Source organism: Rhinoderma darwinii, chromosome 4 (assembly GCF_050947455.1).
Source record: "Rhinoderma darwinii isolate aRhiDar2 chromosome 4, aRhiDar2.hap1, whole genome shotgun sequence".
Classification (NCBI taxonomy): Eukaryota; Metazoa; Chordata; class Amphibia; order Anura; family Rhinodermatidae; genus Rhinoderma; species Rhinoderma darwinii.
The window spans coordinates 150,716,454-150,736,749 of record NC_134690.1 but is presented as its reverse complement, the minus strand read 5'-3'; the positions used below and the strand labels follow the sequence as shown (position 1 = coordinate 150,736,749).

Below are 20,296 nucleotides of genomic sequence, written 5' to 3'. Positions count from 1 at the left end.
TTGCATCAAAACTGCATGTGTGTGTGTGTGATCCTGGCCCTTTATTTAACAGTTGCCTCAATTGCCAAGTAGCCCCCATTGTTTTATAGCTTAAAGGGGTTGTCTGGATTTGAAAACTCATTTTTAAATACCCTATATGGGTAAGTCCAAACGGAGCGGCCCTGATCCGGTCGCGATGCGGCCAACAAACGCGCCGGGACCATGTTCGGCGCGGATGTCAAATGGCCTGTTAGTGGCCGCGCGTTATTGCGGGTAAAACTGCCCTCTATCTGTAAAATCGTGCTGCCGTAAAGGCATACCTCCCAACCATCCTGGATTCAGCGGGACAGTCCCGGGCGTATGTCCCGCTGTCAAAATAATTCTGAAGCAGGGAACCATCAGCTTCCTGCTTCAGAATTAGTTCAGAGTGGAGGAGCAGAGGGAGCGCCTCCGCTCGCCGAGGACTCCGTAGGCACAGCGCTACTGTAAGAGCTGTGCTCGGGGAAACCCTTGATATTACTGTCCATATGTGGAGCGGAATCCCCGGCAAGAGTCGGCAACGGGGATTCTGCTCAAGGAGTAGCCACTGAAGTCACTGTCCATATATGAACAGTACCGTTGTGCACAGCGCTTACAGTAGCGCTGTGCCCGGGGAGTCCTCGTGAGCAGAGAAGCTACCTCTGCTTCTCCGCTCTGAACTAATTCTGAAGGAGGGAGCTGATGGTTCCCTGCTTCAGAATTAGTGGCTACTCCTTGAGTGGATTTCCCGTTGCCGATAATCTGGCCGGGGATTCCACTCCAAGAGGAAACCCCTGAGGTCACTGTCTATATATAGACATTGACATGAGTGGCTCCGCCTGGAGCGGAATCCCCGGCCAGATTCGGCAACGGGGATTCCGCTAAAGGAGTAGCCACTAACGTCACTGTCCATATATGGACAGTGACATCAGGGCTTCCCCCTAGGAGCGGAATCCCAGGCCTATGCTCTGGCTGGGGATTCAGCACCCAGAGGCAGTTCCAATGGCACTACCGTGTTTCCCCGAAAGTAAGACAGTGTCTTACTTTCTTTTTATCCCCAAAAGCCCCACTATGTCTTACTTTCGGGGTATGTCTTATATTGGAAAAAAATTGTCGAACCAGTTTCTACAGGGATTTCAGCAATGTTACAAACCATATTTATTCTATGGACTATTTTTCCTTTAGGAAGAACGCAGTATTTTTTAGCTAACAAAACCATTTCAAGGTAGTAGCAGAAAAGCAAATATGCCAGTGAGAATAGACATTTGCATGAGTTGCATGGAGCCGATTTCAAATGTAATAAATTCAGCTTTTCCATTTAAAGGAAACACTAAATTTAGCATTTTTAAAATACATTTAGAAATACATTTAAAAAATAGCCATTTCTAGCTAGAATATTATCAATTGCAGGTAAGAGATGCATGAAGCTAATGTGGAGTGTGTAATGGGTTTTACCGCTGACTTCATCTTGAAGATACGCGGTTACAGGAAACAGATAATGTATCTCTCTACAGCTTTCATTTCACAAAAATGAGGTTATCACTTTATCCAGACAAGGTTAGCTTTATTTTCCAGAGGCAGCGGCACATTCCTGCAACGGCTTTAAGTAATAGCGTCTGAATGATGTATATATACCATTACAAGCAATATACAGAAACGGTATTATAATGTCAGGCATTGACAAGTGCAGGGGACGGCGCTGTGACGTATGGAGAGGGGGGCGGCGCGGAAGTGGGCAGGAGGCGGCAATACCCCCGTGTTTCCCCGAAAGTAAGACATATGTCTTACTTTCGGGGTACGGCTTATATTAGCCGACCCCACTATCGGGGAAACACGGTATCTACAGGGTGGGCTGGCGCTATCTTCATGGGGGTGTGGCACTATCTACATGGATGTTGTGGCACTATATAGGGGCACTATCTACAGGGGACACTGGCGCTAGGTACATGGGCACTATATACATGGGCACTGTGTCACTATCTGCAAGGGCACTGGCACTAGGGGAAGCTAAGGGGCAATATACTGTATTGGGCAGCTAGGGGGGAATTATGCTGTATGGGGGAGTTTGGGCATTATACTGCATAGGGGCATCTGTATGGGCATTATACTGCATGGGAGAATATGTGTGGGCATTATACTGTATGGGGGCATCTGTGTTGGCTTTATACTGTATCATGGCAGCTATGGGGGCATTGTACTGTATTGTGGCAGCTATGAGGGCATTATACTGTGTGGGGACAGCTATTTGGTATTATACTGTGTGGGGGCACTATGGGAGCATGATACTGTGTGTGCTGAATCGGGTGTGTTTGGGTGGGATTAGGGGCGTGGCTTAAAAGAAAAAAAATTGGTTGTCCCTCCTTGTGATTCTTAAAAGTTGGGAGATATGATAAAGGGTGTATTTTGTAATTGTCCGCACAATTTTGCAGGTAAAGGGTCGTTTTACCAGCAATAACGCGCGGCCTTTGACAGGCTATTTCACAGCCGCACCGAACAGGGTGCCGGCACAGTTGTTTGCCACGTCGCGACTTGATCAGGGCCGCTCCGTTTTCACTTACCCTAAGGGCATTCTGATTTTATAATTGGAATTCCCTCCATCAATTAGAGGGGGTGGAAAGGGTTGTCTACATCAAGAATACACCTTTGCAGTGCTAGTGCAGAGAATGCATCTGAGAGCAGTATTGTCAGGAAACAAATATCTTTGGTGTAGTCATCCATTACCTATAAGACAAACATTTGCACATGTCTTCATGCAGTCATGTCACCCATGTAGGCAGAACCATAAAAGGTTTTTTTTGTTTTATGCAAATAAAGTTTAATCACTGTATAAATGAAAAGTTACACAACTTTCTAATATACATATGGGGCAATTTATTTAGACTGGTGTTTCATACGTCAGTCTTAATAAAAAGACAAATTGGAGTAAAGTGCGAGACGTGTCACATCTTTTGACCGAGCCGTGCACCATACATTCCCCCACATTGCCCATAAGATAAAAAAAACATATACTCACCCCTTCTCTTCGCCCCCTCTGAGTCTATTCATCATTCCAGCGAAGCTTAGGGTATGTTCACACGCTTAACAAAAAACGTCTGTAAAATACGGAGCTGTTTTCACGGGAAAACAGCCTCTGATTTCCAGCCGTTTTTTATGCATCAAACATTTTTTGATGCGTTTTTTACGGCCGTTTTTGGAGCTGTTTTTCACCCCCTGGAAACCAAATGCTGTTTTCCCCATTGAAATCAATGGGCAGATGTTTGGAGGCGTTTACAGCCCGAAAAAAACGCTAAAAATAAGCCGTATGAGCACACCCTCATACAAGGCCCTGTAAGTTAGAACCTTGTATGAGCTTCGCTGAAATGATAAATGATCCCTGACACACAGGATCCACCTAATATTGATCACATCTAAGTTGATGAACTTAGATGTGATCGATATTAGGTGGATCAGGACCTGATCTCAGCCGAGCCGCCGTTTCAGCTGAACTGACGGAATCAGCTAACAGAGAACGACACATAGAAGCTGTATCGTAAAAAGAAAACATTTTTATTTATAAAAGTACATTAGAAAAGTCCTTAAAATCACAAAAAACATTGATTTAATAAATTTTTTTAAAAACTGTTCAAAAGTGTACATAGACTAAAAAAATTACTTATTTACCTGTTGTTGACTCTAGGGGTATGCATCATCGTTGGACAATCCTGAAATGAATCCTTTGATTCCTGTGGTATTACAAAACAGCAAAGATGTCCTTTTTGGAAATCTCCCTGAAATCTATGAATTTCATAAAAGGTATATATGATGTCATTTAAAATCAATTCACTTGTGTAAAGTAATAAAACAAAAAAAGTGAATAGGGATTTTTTTTTATTGACACTCTCAATGAAATTCTTGTGTATACTAATCCAGTTTCTTATTGTATGATTGGAATTGGAACTGCCAAAATTAGAACTGTCACCTGAATACTATAGATCGGCAATTACAGAGTAAAAACTGAACAACTGCTATAGCATATATGTGGCTGTCACTAGCGTTTAGTTTTCCCACCTTTTTGAGAACTGTAATGGTAACAAGGAGATAAAGGACAAACAAGAAGATTAGCGATGAGTTATTTAAGGTACATTTACGTGCGTGGTTCTGAAGCATTTTTTTCTGCTAGCGGAAAACTGCAACATTCTCGAAAAAAAATGCATTGCTTTTAGCCAAATATTTCAACTTATTCCATTCACTAAACTGTACCATCTGTCCGCTGCGGTAAATTACCTTAGCGGTAATTTACCTTAGCGGCAAAAACAGGGCAGATCTAGAGATGTAACGAAATAGCTAAGCACTAATCTTTCCAGTAAGGCCACATAGCGCTTATGCTCTACATTTAGCATGTACACTGGGAAAGCTCCCGACGTACAAACTAAACATGTCCATAGGGCTGCATTAGCCTGAAGGAGGCTAAAAGAGTGTCCTTTTTAGCCTATGTCAGGCTGCTTTACGTCGGTATACCTTTTGTTGGAAGGATGGAATAGCGTAGTAAACTACGCTATTCCATCCTGAGGGAACCCGCAAAAACGTGTACAGCGCGGTATACTTTTTTTAACATAGGAGGCTATGTGTGACTAATTCCACTGCATGGCTTCTGTCACAGGTATACGTTAAACGCATACCTCGGGGAGCTTCCACAGGGCTATAGTCCCCAGGAAGAGCATAAGGTAGCGCTCGGCCCGGGGATTTGGCCTTGGGGAAGCACGTGACGTCACTGTCCATTTATGGAAAGTGACGTAAGGGGCTTTCAACTACAGCATAAGCGCTCTGGCCAGGCATTCTGAGCTTGACAAAGCTCCTAACATCACTGTCCATATAAGGCTAGGATCACACACACAGATTTGATGCAGATTTTTGGCTCCATTTTTTGAGCCAAAGCCAGAAGTGGATTCAAAAGGAAGGAAAGGTATAAAGAAAAGACTTCCACCTCTTTGATTTTGTGTTCATTCCTGTGTTGGTCTAAAAAAAATGTAGACAAAAACTGCATTAAAAATGTGTGTGTGATGCTGGCATTAGTAATTCAAACCCTGAGAGTGGATATTGAAGGCTACAACTTTTTCCATTGACTTATTTTTTGCAGATCTTCTAAACTGTATGTAAACATCTTGGTAGCAGTTGTTCCAGAGATCTGCACTTGGGTCCTGATCTTCTGAATAAAATATTCAGCACATACCTTGAGCATAATATGAACACATCATTTATGTTTTAAAACAAGCCTACTGCATTTTTATTTGTATTTATGGCCAGCCAGGACTGACAATCTGTTGATTCTGTCAGGTTCCAGATGGGCAACGTTTTATAAACATAGAAGGCCGATGCCTTGTACAGGAACAAATACATAGTCCCAAAGTAAAAATTAGGAAACATAAATCTGTGAGGGGTAATAGAAAACAAAAGAAATCCAGCCCATGACTCCTGAGCTGTCTGCTTAACCCCTTAACGACATGCCACGTACATCTACATGACAGCCGTTAAGGGGAAGTATGGAGCGGGTTCATGGACTGAGCTTGCGCCATACTTAGCGGATGAGGGCTGTGTTATACAGTTGACACCGTACTGCAATGGGTGAAATCAAAGACCACTTTGATTTTGCATGTTTAACTTCTTAAATGCAGCGGTAAATCGCGACCGCGGCATTTAAACTGTTAGAATGAGGTGGCGGCAGGGCTTCAAAGGAGACTGTCAATATAGCGATATGGTGCAATATGTTAGTATTGCAGTATATCATGCCAGCAATCCAATGATTGCTGGTTCAAGTCCCCTAGGAGGCCTATTAAAAAAAGTAAAAAACTGTTAAATAAGGTTTATTTTTATAGTCTAAAAAAAAAAAGTATTAAAAGTTAAAAAAACAACCATTTCCCATTTTTCCCTAAAGCAATGTTACATAACTGGTAGTGCCGCGTATGTAAAAGGCCGAACTATAACAATATAGCATTATTTAACCCGCTCGGTGAACGCAGTAAAAAAAAAAAAAAAACGTAATACACCAAAATTTCTGTTTTTTGGTCATCTCAGCTCTCCAAAAAAATTTAATAAAAAGTGATCAAAAATTCGCATGTACCCCAAAATGGTACCAGTTAAAACTACAGCTCGTCCCGCAAAAAAATAAGACCTCACACCGCTCAACAACAGAAAAATAAAAAAGTTATGGATCTCCGAATATGGCAACATAAAACATGATTTTTTTTTAGTAAATAGGTTTTTAAAAAAAATAAAAGTGATAACATAAAAAAACATAAATTTGGTTTTGCCGTAATCGTATCAACCCGTAAAATACAGTGAACATGTCGTTTTTACCGCCTGATGGATGGTGTAAAACCAAAGCATCCAAAAAAAGGGTGTAATTGCTGTTTTTTTGCCCATTTCAAAATAATTTTTATCCAGTTTCCTAGTACATTACGCGGTACAATAAATAGTGCCATGAAAACCTACAACTTGTCCCGCAAAAATGAAGCCCTCATACGACTATGTCGACGGAAAAATAAAAAAAGTTATGGCTTTTGGAAGGTAAAAACGAAAATGAAAAATCGAAGATCGGCCGTGTCCTTAAAGAGGATCTGTCACCAATTTATTAATTCCCTATCTCCTAACTAATCTAATAGGCGCTTTGCTGCTGATAACTACAGTGTGATTTGTTTTTTAAAAAAATATATTATTTGCAAAGTTATGAGCGTTTTTCTAAATATGCTAATTTGAATATAATAGCCAAATAGGAGGTTACTCCTTCTTTTCATTCTGGGCAGTGTAATGTTTTCTGTATGACGCTGTCCAATAAGCATACAGCTTCTCCCCCTTCCCTGCCCGGCAACACGGCGTGATCATATAGTACACTGCTTCCATTTCCGACTGTTTATTCAACTGGAGATATCTCCAGTTGTGTCACAGCTAGAACTGCTGTCTTGGTGTCATAGAGATCAGTCTGTTTGAAGTGATCCCCCTTCCTTCCAGCCTCAGTCTCTCACACTGTGTGAAGCAGCTTCATGCTGATAGGACATCGTCAGAGGCTGTGAGGTAGCTCCACCCCAGGAGAATTGCTGGTGTTTACACCCACTTGTCAAGTATAGCCTCATTTGCATATTTAGAAAAAAGCTCATAACTTTTAAAATAATAAACGTTTTGGGACACAATTTTCACTAGCATTATCAGTGTGACAGCGCCTTTTAGATCAGATAGGAGATTGGACATTACTAAACTAGTGACAGATCCTCTTTAAGGGGTTAAAGTATCTACACAGTTTTTTTAATTTGCTACAGCCACTCATGGCTTCAGTTCAAGGAAGGGCAATGTTCACACCTATAAACAACTAATAATGTTAGAAACTTCTCCGTTTCAAATTAACCCTTGCTTAGGGTTTTTCCTAAAAAGAAAATATATAACAGGATTAGCAGTAGTCCAGGATCATGTAGCAATTCTTCAAAGCTAATATATGTGTAAAGAACTCATTGTAATGAGTTTGTAAATCTAGTTACTTATTCAAGAGGTACTTTCACACATGGCTAATGACTCGTTGTCACCACACATTGTAGAGCTACAGGTTTGGACATGTCATAGCAAAGATATTATCGGCGGAGGTCAGGCAGAATCTCCGAAGGCTGGAAAATAAGAGAGTTCCCCTTTGTGCTATAGATTGGTGTGGGACTTACCACATGGACTCTGACAATCACAACATTTGATATGACTATGAATTGCCGTAAGTTATACTTTAAACACTATGTACACCTTTGAAAACTTGTTTTTTTTTTGTTTGTTTTTTTTATAAAAATGTTTATCACTGTGTTTGATGCAACTTTCTTATTACTTTTTATTAAAAAATATTTTAACTTTTTGAGATACAGCTTCTTTGTATTCTGTATGCAGAGCAGCTGTATCTAGCGCTGAAACCTGTATCTGTCAGGTCAGCAAGGCTGACAGGTTCAGTTTTAGCGGGTCCTGCGTTCTCTGACACGCAGGATCGAGCTGTTACCGATCACATCTAAGTTCATAACTTAGATGTGATCGATTACAGGTGGATCCTGCATGTCAGAGACACGCAGGACCGGACTTAAAAAAAGTTTGAACACATATAATAAAAGTTTCAAGTAATAAAATAACATACAATCGCCCATTTCCCTTATCATGTCCTTTATTATTAAAAAAAATAACTAAACCATACATATTTGGTATCGCCGCGACCGAACGGCCTGAACTATAAAAGTATTATGTTATTTATTCAACGTGGTGAACAGGGTAAAAAACAAAACGTAAAAAACTATACCAGAATTTCTGTTTTTTGGTCACTTTGCCCTACAAATATTGGAATAAAAAGTGATCAAAAAGTCACATGTATCCAAAAATAGTGCCTATAAAAACTATAGCTCTATGCCTATAAAAACAGCCCTAATACAGCTCAGTCTACGAAAAAATGTAAACTTTATGGTTCTCACAACTTGGCGACAGAAAAAAATACATCCTTTTTCCAAAAAGTATTTTATTGTGCAAAAAGTTGTAAAACATAAAAAAGTGGTATAAATTTGGTATCGCCGGAATCAGACTGACCCGCAGAATAAAGTTAACATGTAATTTGTAACGCATGGTGAACGCTGTATAAAAAAAAAAAACTTTGCTAGAATTTGAGTTTTTTGGTCACCTGGCCTCTCAAAATATAGGATAAAAAGTGATAAAAAAGTCGCATGTACCCCAAAATGCTGCCAATAAAAACTACAGCTCGTCCCACAGTTTTAGTCCCACAGGGGCTTTGCAAATGCGACATAGCGACCAGAAACCAATCCAGCAAAATCTGCACTCCGAAAGCCAAATGCCGCTCCTTCCCCTTTGAGCTCTGCCGTGTGCCCAAACAGCAGTTTATGACCACATATTGGTTATTGCCATACTCGGGAAAAATTACTTTACAAATGTTGGGGTTTATTCTTCCTTTATTTGTTGAGAAAATGAAATTTTTTTAGCTAAAGCTACGGCGTGTGTCCAGACAGCCGTTTATAGCCACATGTGGGATATTGTTTTTCTCGGGAGAAATTGCTTTCCAAATGTTGCGGTGCTTTTTCGCCTTTAGTCCTTGTGGAAATGAAAAAAAATTAGCTAAGTCTACATTTTCTTTGAAAAAGCTCACTATACCCCTAGATAATTTCCTTGAGGTCTGTAGTTTCCCAAATCGGGTCACTTTTGGGGGATTTCCACTGTTTTGGCCCTTCAAGAGCCCTTCAAACCTGACATGGTGGCTAAAATATATTCTAATAAAAAGAAGGCCCCAAAATCCTCTAGGTGCTCCTTTGCTTCTGAGGCCTATTCTTCAGTACATTACCGCACTAGGGCCACATGTGGGATATTTCCTAAATCTACAGAAACTGGTCAATAAATACTTAGTTGCATTTCTCTGGTAAAACTTTCTGTGTTACAAAAAAAATGGATTAAAAATGAATTTCAGCAAAAAAAAAAATGAAATTTATAAATTTCACCTCTACTTTGCTTTAATTCCTGTGAAACGTCTAAAGGGTTAAGAAATGTTTTGAATACTTTGAGGGGTGAAGTTTTTAAAATGGGGTGACTTATTGGGAGTTTCTAACATATAAGGCCCTCAAAGCCATTTCACAACTGAACTGGTCCCTGAAAAAATTATATTTTTAAATTTTCTTGAAAATGTGAGAAGTTACTAAAGTTCTAAGCCTTGTAACGTCCTAGAAAAATAAAAGGATGTTCAAAAAACGATGCCAATCTAAAGTAGACATATGGGGGATGTTAATTAGCAACAATTTTTTGTGTGGTATAACTGCTTGTCTTACAAGCAGATACATTTAAATTGAGGAAAATGCAAATATTCGCAATTTTCCGCTAAATTGTGGTGTTTTTCAAAATTTAATACTGAATGTATCAGGCTAATTTTGCCAGTAACAAAGTCCAATGTATCACGAGAAAACAATATCAGAATGGCTTGGATAGATAAAAACACCAACATTTTCAAAGGTGCACATAGTCTTTAAGTGTATCGGTGGCAGCTTAAATAGCAATTCTCAACTTTACTCTGATTAGGGAAAATGCTTAATTTATGAATGGTAGCAATACTCTAACCAGGTAATAGAGTGGGGTTCTAGTACTATTTGGCTACAGGGGCATAAGTGGGTAATTTATCTTAGCCCTTATTCACACCACAGGGTTTCCCGGCCGGGTGACGGCCGTTCATAAATCGTCCGTCACCCGGCTGCAGTAGGAACAATAGACCCCTAATGGGGCTATTCACACGACCAATTTTTTGGACGGCCCGGGAAACCTGGCTCTCAAAAAATGGAACATGCCCTATTTTCGGCCGTTTACCCGGCGGCCCCGCTCCCATAGAAGTCTATGGGGCCGGGTAATACACGGCCTTCACCGGAATGTGTCCCGAGTGATGGCCATGTATTCCGTCGCTCGCGCTCTCTCTCCTCCTCCTCCTCTCAGTGCAGAGTGCATGTGAGGAGGAGGAGGGTCTTTTTTTCCTCTCTGTAGGATTCTGAATCCCCAATCCCCGGCCGGGGATTGGGGATTCCGCTACAGGAGAAGTGAGTGACTACACTGTCCATATATGGACACAGTGACGTCACTCACTTCAGAAGCGGAATCCCCGACCCTGTGGCAGGGAATTCCGCTACAGGAGAAGTGAGTGACTACACAGCCCATATATGGACATTGAAGTCAGTGACTTCTCCTGGAAGGGGGGGGGGGTGGGTGCAACCTACAGGGGGCTGTGTGGCATTACCTACAGGGGACTTGGTGGCATTACCTACAGGGGGCCGGGTGGCATTTCCTACAGGGGGCAGGGTGGCATTACCTACAGGGGGCCGGGTGGCTTTACCTACAGGGGGCAAGGTGGCATTACCTACAGGGGACTTGGTGGCATTACCTACAGGGGACTTTGTGGCATTAACTACAGGGAGCTGGGTGGCATTACCTAAAGGGGCAGGGTGGCATTACCTACAGGGGGCTGGGTGGCATTACCTACAGGGGGCTGGGTGGCATTACCTACAGGGGGCTGGGTGGCATTACCTGCAGGGGGCTGGGTGGCATTACCTGCAGGGGCTGGGTGGCATTACCTGCAGGGGGCTGGGTGGCATTACCAACAGGGGGCTGGGTGGCATTACCAACAGGGGGCTGGGTGGCATTACCTACAGGGGGCTGTGTGGCATTATCTACAGAAAGCTGTGTGTGGCAACAAATTTAAATGAAATTCATCCGATTTTAAAACGGACAGGGAAAAAAAAGGATGCAAAACGGGTCAAAATCGGCCGTTAAAAACGGTAGCACGGCCCGGAACGGAATCGGAACGGATGCAAAACGGATGCAAACCGGCCAGGAAAAACGGCCCAAAACGGACGATTTTATCGGCCGACACTCGGAACCTGTCGTGTGAATGAGGCCTTAGTGGCAAAAACATTGCAGATCTAGAGATCTAACTAAATAGCTAACCACTAATCTTCCAGTAAGGCCTCATTCACATTACATTTATTCTCTACATTTAGCATGTATGTCAGCACCAGTTTGAGTACTAGTTTTTAGTACCAGTTCTAGTATCTAGAGCAGCATACTGGTGGGAGTGCAGAGACTATGAGCCAGGATACTTTCTGCTATTGTTCCGAATTTATTTTATATGTAGTAAGTTCATGTGTAGTTGGTAAATGTGTGTATCTACAGTATTTCTGTGTGTGTGCATGTGTGAAGTGATTTTGCTATGGGCACGTGTACGTAATATGTATGTATGTATGTCTGCTCATATGTTGTTATTGTGCGTATACGTGTAAGTAGTATACGTGTGTGTATATATGCTTGTACATAGCAAGTGTATGTATTGACTACATACATGTGTGAGCTGCTGTCATTTGGGAGCCAGGGCTTATTTTTATTACCAGTCCTGCCCTGATTGAATGTATTATTTTTTCTTTATATAGAACATTTTTAAAAGAGCTGGAAAAGTGCACTGAAGATGCAGATTCTCTTGGGAGATGCTTTTTAAAAAGGGTAAGATAATTAATTCTGTATTCCAGTGATTTTCATAAAAAATACTGAGGGTTTGCCCTCTTTTGAGAACATGATAACAAAATGAATTGAGGATCTGGAAATGAAGGGCAGTTTTTCTTGGCTGAGGTTACAAACAATTCAAGCTGCCAAAAGTTCTGCATACAGTTCCAAACCTGCAGTAGACTCTGCCAAGTGAGGATAGGAACTCAAAAGTTAAGAACTAAAAAAAAAAAAACAGAAAGTATTATCAAAACTTTCATTGGTATCACCCTCTTCCTTTATTCTGTTCTGTAGCATATTACATTTCAAAGGCTAAAAAGGTAAAAACTAACATTATCTATGTCTCCAGTCACATCCACTTTGTTTCCCCTTCCTTTCCAACTCTAAAGTGGCAGTACATTCGAATCAATAAGTCTAGCAAAAAAGGTATTTGCAATGGGTATCAGGTTCGCAATGGGTATCCGGCTCTTTAAAGGGACTCTGTCACCAGTTTACCAATTTCCTATCTCCTAACTAATCTAATAGGCGTTTTGCTGCTGATAACTACAATGTGATTTGTTTTAAAAAATCGTTTGTTATTTGCAAAGTTATGAGCATTTTTCTAAATAGGTTAATGTGGCTCTAACAGCCAAATAGGAGGTGGCACTTTCTTTTCACAATGGATGGTGTAATGTTTTCTGTATGACGCTGTCCAATCAGCATACTGCTTCTCCCCCTTCCCTGCCCAGCAACACAGAGTGATCATATAGTACACAGCTTCCATTCCCGACTGTGTTTTCAACTATCTCCCGTTGTGTCACAGCGATCCTGGTGTAATATGAAAAATTAAAATCTCCTCTTTCATATGCCACCAGAACCACTGTTCTAGGTGGTCCACAGCCCAAGATATGACTGTTTGAAGTGATCCCCCTTCCCTCCAGACTCAGTCTCTCACATTGTGTGAAGCAGCTTCATGCTGATAGGTCAGCATCAGAGGCTGTGACGTAGCTCCACCTCAGGAGAATCGCTGCTGTTACCTCCCAGTTGTCTAATAAAGGCTCATTTCAATTTTTAGAAAAATGCTAATAACTTTGAAAATAATAAAAGTTTTTAAAACAAATCACACTGTAGTTAAAAGCATCAAAGCACCTATTAGATTAGTTAGGAGATAGGGAATTGATAAACTGGTGACACAGTGTCTTTAAATACTTTCCACTCTGTAAGGCTAGGTTAATACCATGTTTAGGGTCCATGTTTGGCGTATACGTCAGGAAAATATACTTCTAGCACACCAATAGACTTTTATTAGCCAGACACATGTCCTTTTGGTATATGTTTGGCCAGTATACATTGGTAGATATTTGCCCTAGTCGACTACACTTTTCAACATAATAGTATAGACATAGTTGCGTAATAGGTGGGGTATACATTCAGCGGACCGTTTTAAAAAGTCCTGCCGCATGTAATACCTAAACATGGCGTGAACCTGGCCTTATTTGGTCCCTTGTCAAAGATGGAGTACACTAAGGAGTTTGTTTCATCTGACAGATTTCTTCAATACATTGTTTCAACATAATACATATTTGCTATGCACACAGAAGTCAGATAACAGAATGTAGTGATTATAAGATATGGCGTCAGAAAATTGTGAAAAAAAAAGTAGTACAACATTGATAGATGGTTTTACCATCTAACCATCATTTGTTATGGTTCTAGTAGAAACCTCTTAGAAACCACAATCAGATTGATGCAGGATAATCTTGATCGAACCAGAAGTGACAAGAGCAGACTATCAAGGCTAGAGGCAGGCGCAGGGCACAAAAACACTCAGGCAGTGAGTATAGGAGAAGGCATAATTTAATCCACTGTTAATCCAGAAGAAGGCAAAATAAAACCTCTGTGTGGTATTCACCATTTTGCCTTTTTCATTTTCAAAAATTCTGTAGGTGGTTATGATGTCAAATACAGTGAAGGAAATAAGTATTTGATCCCTTGTTGATTTTGTAAGTTTGCCCACTGTCAAAGACATGAACAGTCTAGAATTTTTAGGCTAGGTTAATTTTACCAGTGAGAGATAGATTATATTAAAAAAAAAACAGAAAATCACATTGTCAAAATTATATATATTTATTTGCATTGTGCACAGAGAAATAAGTATTTGATCCCTTTGGCAAACAAGACTTAATATTGTTGGCAAGCACAGCAGTCAGACTTTTTTTGTAGTTGATGATGAGCTTTGCACACATGTTAGATGGAATTTTGGCCCACTCCTCTTTGCAGATCATCTGTAAATCATTAAGATTTCGAGGCTGTCGCTTGGCAACTCGGATCTTCAGCTCCCTCCATAAGTTTTCGATGGGATTAAGGTCTGGAGATTGATTAGGCCACTCCATGACCTTAATGTGCTTCTTTTTGAGCCACTCCTTTGTTGCCTTGGCTGTATGTTTCGGGTCATTGTCGTGCTGGAAGACCCAGGCACGAGCCATTTTTAATGTCCTGGTGGAGGGAAGGAGGTTGTCACTCAGGATTTGACGGTACATGGCTCCATCCATTCTCCCATTGATGCGGTGATGTAATCCTGTGCCCTTAGCAGAGAAACACCCCCAAAACATAATGTTTCCACCTCCATGCTTGACAGTGGGGACAGTGGGGACGGTGTTCTTTGGGTCATAGGCAGCATTTCTCTTCCTCCAACCACGGCGAGTTGAGTCAAAGGAATAGTGTCACGAATTTTTTTTTTTTAACATCAGTTTGATTTTAGTCTTTTATTAAAAACTTTTATATTTATTTGTGTGTTTGTATTTTACTTTTTTTTATTTTTACACTTTTTCTTCCCTATGGGGGCTGCCATTTTTTACTCCATTTCTGTATGTGTTGATTAACGACACATACAGACATGGAGTACGGCAGCCCCAGTCCCATAGTGAATGCGAACGGGGCCCGTTCCATCCACTATGGTGTACGCCGTCTGTGTGGTAACGGCGCATGCGCCGCTCCCAAACAGTCCAAGTTGAACTGCGCGCCGTCCGGCGCCATTTTCCTGTGGACCGGAAGTCGCGGCCGGACAGTAAGATTACTACTTCCGGTCGCGGCTTCCGGACTTGTGCACTTGGAGCAGCGGCAGCAGACGGAGCGGACGGACCGGAGGGAGCGGCGGCAACAGGAGCAGGTAAGTGATTTCTATGTATGTTCGTGTTTCAGGGTGTTTACTACTGTATGTTAACCTTCTACACTGTGTGTTAGCTCAAAAAATGGCGACACACAGTGTAGGAGGTTAGACCGTTCAATCCCCTCGTTTCTCCCGGCACTAGCCAGGATAAAGGAGGGGGGATTCTGAGAGCTCAATTTTGCAGCATAAAGCAATGTGGTTGCTTTACCACATGCAATGCTGCAATTTTGGGAATTGCTCCATCTAGTGACCAGTGCTGGGAAATATTATAAATTAGAATCTAATTTATAATATTTCCTGACTTGTGAAAAAAATAAAAAAAATTATAACAATGTTTAATCACCTACACACTAATTGTTTAACTAAAAAAAAAAATACATTTTTTGCTAACAACACATTCCCTTTAATGCCAAAGAGCTCAATTTTTGTCTCATCTGACCACAGCACCTTCTCCCAATCACTCTCAGAATCATCCAGATGTTCATTTGCAAACTTCAGACGGGCCTGTACATGTGCCTTCTTGAGCAGGGGGACCTTGCGGGCACTGCAGGATTTTAATTCATTACGGCGTAATGTGTTACCAATGGTTTTCTTGGTGACTGTGGTCCCAGCTGCCTTGAGATCATTAACAAGTTCCCCCCGTGTAGTTTTCGGCTGAGCTCTCACCTTCCTCAGGATCAAGGATGCCCCACGAGGTGAGATTTTGCATGGAGCCCCAGATCGATGTCGATTGACAGTCATTTTGTATGTCTTCCATTTTCTTACTATTGCACCAACAGTTGTCTCCTTCTCACCCAGCATTGATTCGGAGCATGTAACTGGTCTGGAGGAGGCTGAACTCTTAATGGTTGGTAGGGGATCAAATACTTATTTCTCTGTGCACAATGCAAATAAATATATATAATTTTGACTATGAGATACAGAACATATACCGTAGGTGTCTTGTAGGTACTGGGATACATTTCTCTTAGGTTATGTGCTTTTTATCATAGTGTCAGTATCTGATCAGATTCTTCTAATGAGGATTGCTTAGTAATGCTTTTACTGTCCCCTTTAATAATACTGATCTAGCCCTATATGTGGTAATGCTACCGGGCAGTCATTCTGAAAAGAACGACCCTATTACCGCCGGAACCTATCCTTAGTTACCTGTTCTATTATTACTCAAATTAAATAACTCCTGCTCCTACGCGTTTCACCATTAATTTGGGCTTATCAGGGAGACGTCCAGAGTTACTGATATACAGAATTTTGTGTTTGGCAGTGGCAGCGAGCGCCGTCCTCTTGCGTGTTTTATATGTCAATAAGTCCTGCCCAGTCCGGGGGCTCAGCGATCAGACTGCCAATCAGCGGAGAGGCTTGTCTGAGTCATCATCCCTCCGTCATTCGCAGTCTTTGGGCTGATTTTGTCTTGGTCATCAAGGGGATTTTTATGCATTTCCACTATTGGTCACCTGCTTTGTCAGTCATAGTGCAGTATACTGAAAATAATGCTCCATCTCCGTAATGCTCTATCTCGCTACAGTAACTGTTAAGGATCTGCCAGGCACAGCTTCTGTATCCACGCCCATAGGTAATCAGTCTGCACCTGATTCTATGTCTGTGAGACTGACTCCATCTTCCACCACTCAGGATGGCAGGCTTAGGAGTGGGAGAGCCTATCACGGCCTGGCCAGACGAAGCTAGCTCCCGCCCTCTGTCTATTTATACCTGCCTTTCCTGTTCCTCCTTGCTTGTGAATCTTCTCTGTTGGTTTCCTGGCCCTGCTGCAGCTTCTGTACTATTTGACCCTGCTTCATATGACCCTGGCTTACTGACTACTCTTCTGCTCTGCGTTTGGTACCTCTTACACTCCTGGTTTGACTCGGCTTGTTCACTACTCTCCTGCTCTGCGTTTGGCACCTCGTACTCTCCTGGTTTGACTCGGCTCGTTTACTTCTCTTGTTGCTCACGGTGTTGCCGTGGGCAACTGTCCCGTTTCCCTTTGTTCTGTGTTTCCTTGTCTGGTTGTCTGTCGTGCACTTACTGAGTGTAGGGACCGTTGACCAGTTGTACCCCGTCGCCTAGGGCGGCTCCTTGCAAGTAGGCAGGGACTGAGTGGCGGGTAGATTAGGGCTCACTTGTCTGTTTCCCTATCCCTGTCATTACAGTAACATTGCATATCAATGGGGGTATAGACCTACTATGCCGTAGTTGTTATACCTAGCGTATTTTCTTAACCATTTAACACATTATCGAGGGTAATGTTATAGAGTCATTGTTTCATAGACAGGAAGGGAGAAGGGGGGGACAGAGGGAGAGGGTGAAAGGGGGTAATCGATTGAGGAGAGGGAGATTGGATGGAATAGTGTTATTAGTATAAGTTTTATTTAACTTGAAGAGTAGAGTAGCATGATGGATTGGCCTTATATATTTATATTATAGTATATATGTTACATAGGTTATTCTATGAATTATTATCTACGATTGGTTATAACATCAATCGTAGTTAAATACGTATTGCTGCCTAGGTTCCTCTCTGTGTAGATCTTATTTACATCATTTAGTTACTGGGTATTGTTATCTGAGAGAGTAAATCTACAATTAATTGTCAATCTTTATGATGTCAAATTATATAATCCTATTAATATTGATATTTAGGTACTTGTAAACAGTATTAGTCTCATAGTAGTTCAGGTTATTCTCTACTGATATATCATATGTGCTGGTATGCAGGCATCTGATGTCGGCCTACTAATTATACTCATATATGTTTAGTATTAAATCTCACTCAGTTATTTATATATATTCCATAGGGGGGTGCATTACCTAGTCGCTTACTTTGGATTTCAATGCTTACTATAGAGCCCTAAATCCAGCCATTTTCTAGTTTCTATATTAGCGTCACCAATGCCTGATATGGCTTTCTAATGGAGCTCACTCGTGTGTCTGTAAATCTGGCCCCCAAGATCACCCAGTAGATATTGTTTTTTTCTAAAAAACATGCATAATTAAGGTTTTTTATCAAGATCTTTTGGAGCAACTGATCTCATCTTATGAATCCATCTACATTCTGTTTGTAATAGTATTTTATCCCAACCCCCCCCCCCCCCTCTTAGATTTGGTTCAATTTGTTGTATCCCTTGAAATTTAATGGCTTTGGGGTCTCCCCCATGTGCCAACAATGCACGTCTTGCTAATGTAGTATCCCTTTTATTTAAGATGTCATTATGGTGGTCTCTAATGCGTCTTCTGAATTCTCTCTTAGGCTGGGTTCACACGACCTATTTTCAGGCGTAAATGAGGCGTATTATGCCTCGATTTACGCCTGAAAATACGGCTCCAATACGTCGGCAAACATCTGCCCATTCATTTGAATGGGTTTGTCGACGTACTGTGCCGACGACCTGTAATTTACGCGTCGTCGTTTGACAGCTGTCAAACGACGACGCGTAAAATATCAGCTTCATCAAAGAAGTGCAGGACACTTCTTTGGACGTAATTTGAGCAGTTTTTCCTTGATTCAAATGAAGAACAGCTCAAGATTTACGGCCGTCAAAGACGCCTCCCAAAATGCGAGTACGAGCAATTACGTCTGAAATGACGGAGCTGTTTTCTCCTGAAAACAGCTCCGTAATTTCAGACGTAAATGCAGTTAGCGTGTGCACATACCCTTAGTCTTCCCTATGTAGTCTTTAGGGCATGTGCACTTTGCTAGGTAAAAGTCTCCTCTAGACTTACAGTTTATAAACTGTTTGTTCATATAGCCTGCTCCTGTTGTGCTGGTGAATATTTTGGATATCTGTATAGCGTCACAGACCAAGCATCCGCCACACCTAAAGGTCCCCAAAGGTCTCCTATTAAGTAAACATGTCTCAGGGCATTCATTTTCAAAGTGGCTACGAACCAGTTTATCATTTAGGCTTTTATTACATCCAGGGGCGTAACTAGGAAAGACTGGGCCCCATAGCAAACTTTTGACTGGGGCCCCCCTCCGCTGGGTATCACACAACCCCCCCTTGTAGATAGTGCCTCCCTATAGATTCCACCACACAGCGCCCCCCTATAGATAGCGCCATACACAGCCCCTGTAGATAACGTCTTACAGCCCCAAATCCCCCTGTAGATAACGCCATACAGCCCCCCTGCAGATAGCGCCATACAGCCCCCCTGCAGATAGCGCCATACAACCCCCTGTAGATAACGCCATACAGCCCCCTGTAGATAACGCCATACAGCCCCCCTGTAGATAACGCCATACAGACACCCCCTGTAGATAACGCCATACAGACCCCCCTGTAGATAACGCCATACAGACACCCCCTGTAGATAACGCCATACAGACTCCCCTGTAGATAACGCCATACAGACCCCCCTGTAGATAACGCCATACAGACCCCCTGTAGATAACGCCATACAAAGTCCCCCCTGTAGATAACGCCATACAAAGTCCCCCTGTAGATAACGCCATACAGAGTCCCCCCTGTAGATAACGCCATACAGAGTCCCCCCTGTAGATAACGCCATACAAAGTCACCCCTGTACATAACACCATACAGAGTCCCCCTGTAGATAACGCCACACAGAGTCCCCCTGTAGATAACACCATACAGACCCCCCTGTCGATAACACCATACAGAACACCCCCTGTAGATAACGCCATACAGACCCCCCAGTAGATAACGCCATATAGCCCCCCCTCAAAAAAAAAACGGTCTATAGTTTGTCCTACAAAAGACATGCATCCCCTATCCACAGGGTAGGGGGATACATGTGTGATCATTGGCAGCGATAAGGAGAACGGGGGACCGAAAGTCCCCCGAAGTTCTCCATGACAAACCTCGGACTTCCGGCGTCTGCGCAGTTCAATAAAAATTAAAGGAGCGCTGATCACGCTTGCGCACAATCACGACCGGTGCGCAAATCATTTTAATGGAGCTGCAGACAGACCCCGGAAGTCCGAGGTTTGTCATGGAGAACTTCGGCGGACTTTCGGTCCCCCGTTCTCCTTATCGCTGGGCGTCCCAGCGATCACACATGCATCCCCTATCCTGTGGATAGGGGATTCATGTCTTTTTTAGGAAAAAACCCTTCAGTGGCGTCGCGCTGTAGCAGCCATAGCAGCTGCTAGCGGAGCCTCCGGCCATGGGGGGC

General features: G+C 42.2%; 1 protein-coding gene across 3 annotated transcripts in view; it reads left to right on the top strand.

Moving 5' to 3' along the window:
• MCF2L2 (MCF.2 cell line derived transforming sequence-like 2) overlaps positions 1 to 20,296 on the top strand; it is a 396,533-nt gene that overhangs the window by 258,591 nt on the left and 117,646 nt on the right. For all 3 annotated transcript variants that reach the window (XM_075861683.1, XM_075861681.1, XM_075861682.1), the window contains exons 17-18: positions 3,674 to 3,789; positions 11,946 to 12,015. In XM_075861683.1, the coding sequence (XP_075717798.1) occupies positions 3,674 to 3,789; positions 11,946 to 12,015 (186 nt within the window). The remainder of the gene's footprint in view (positions 1 to 3,673; positions 3,790 to 11,945; positions 12,016 to 20,296) is intronic.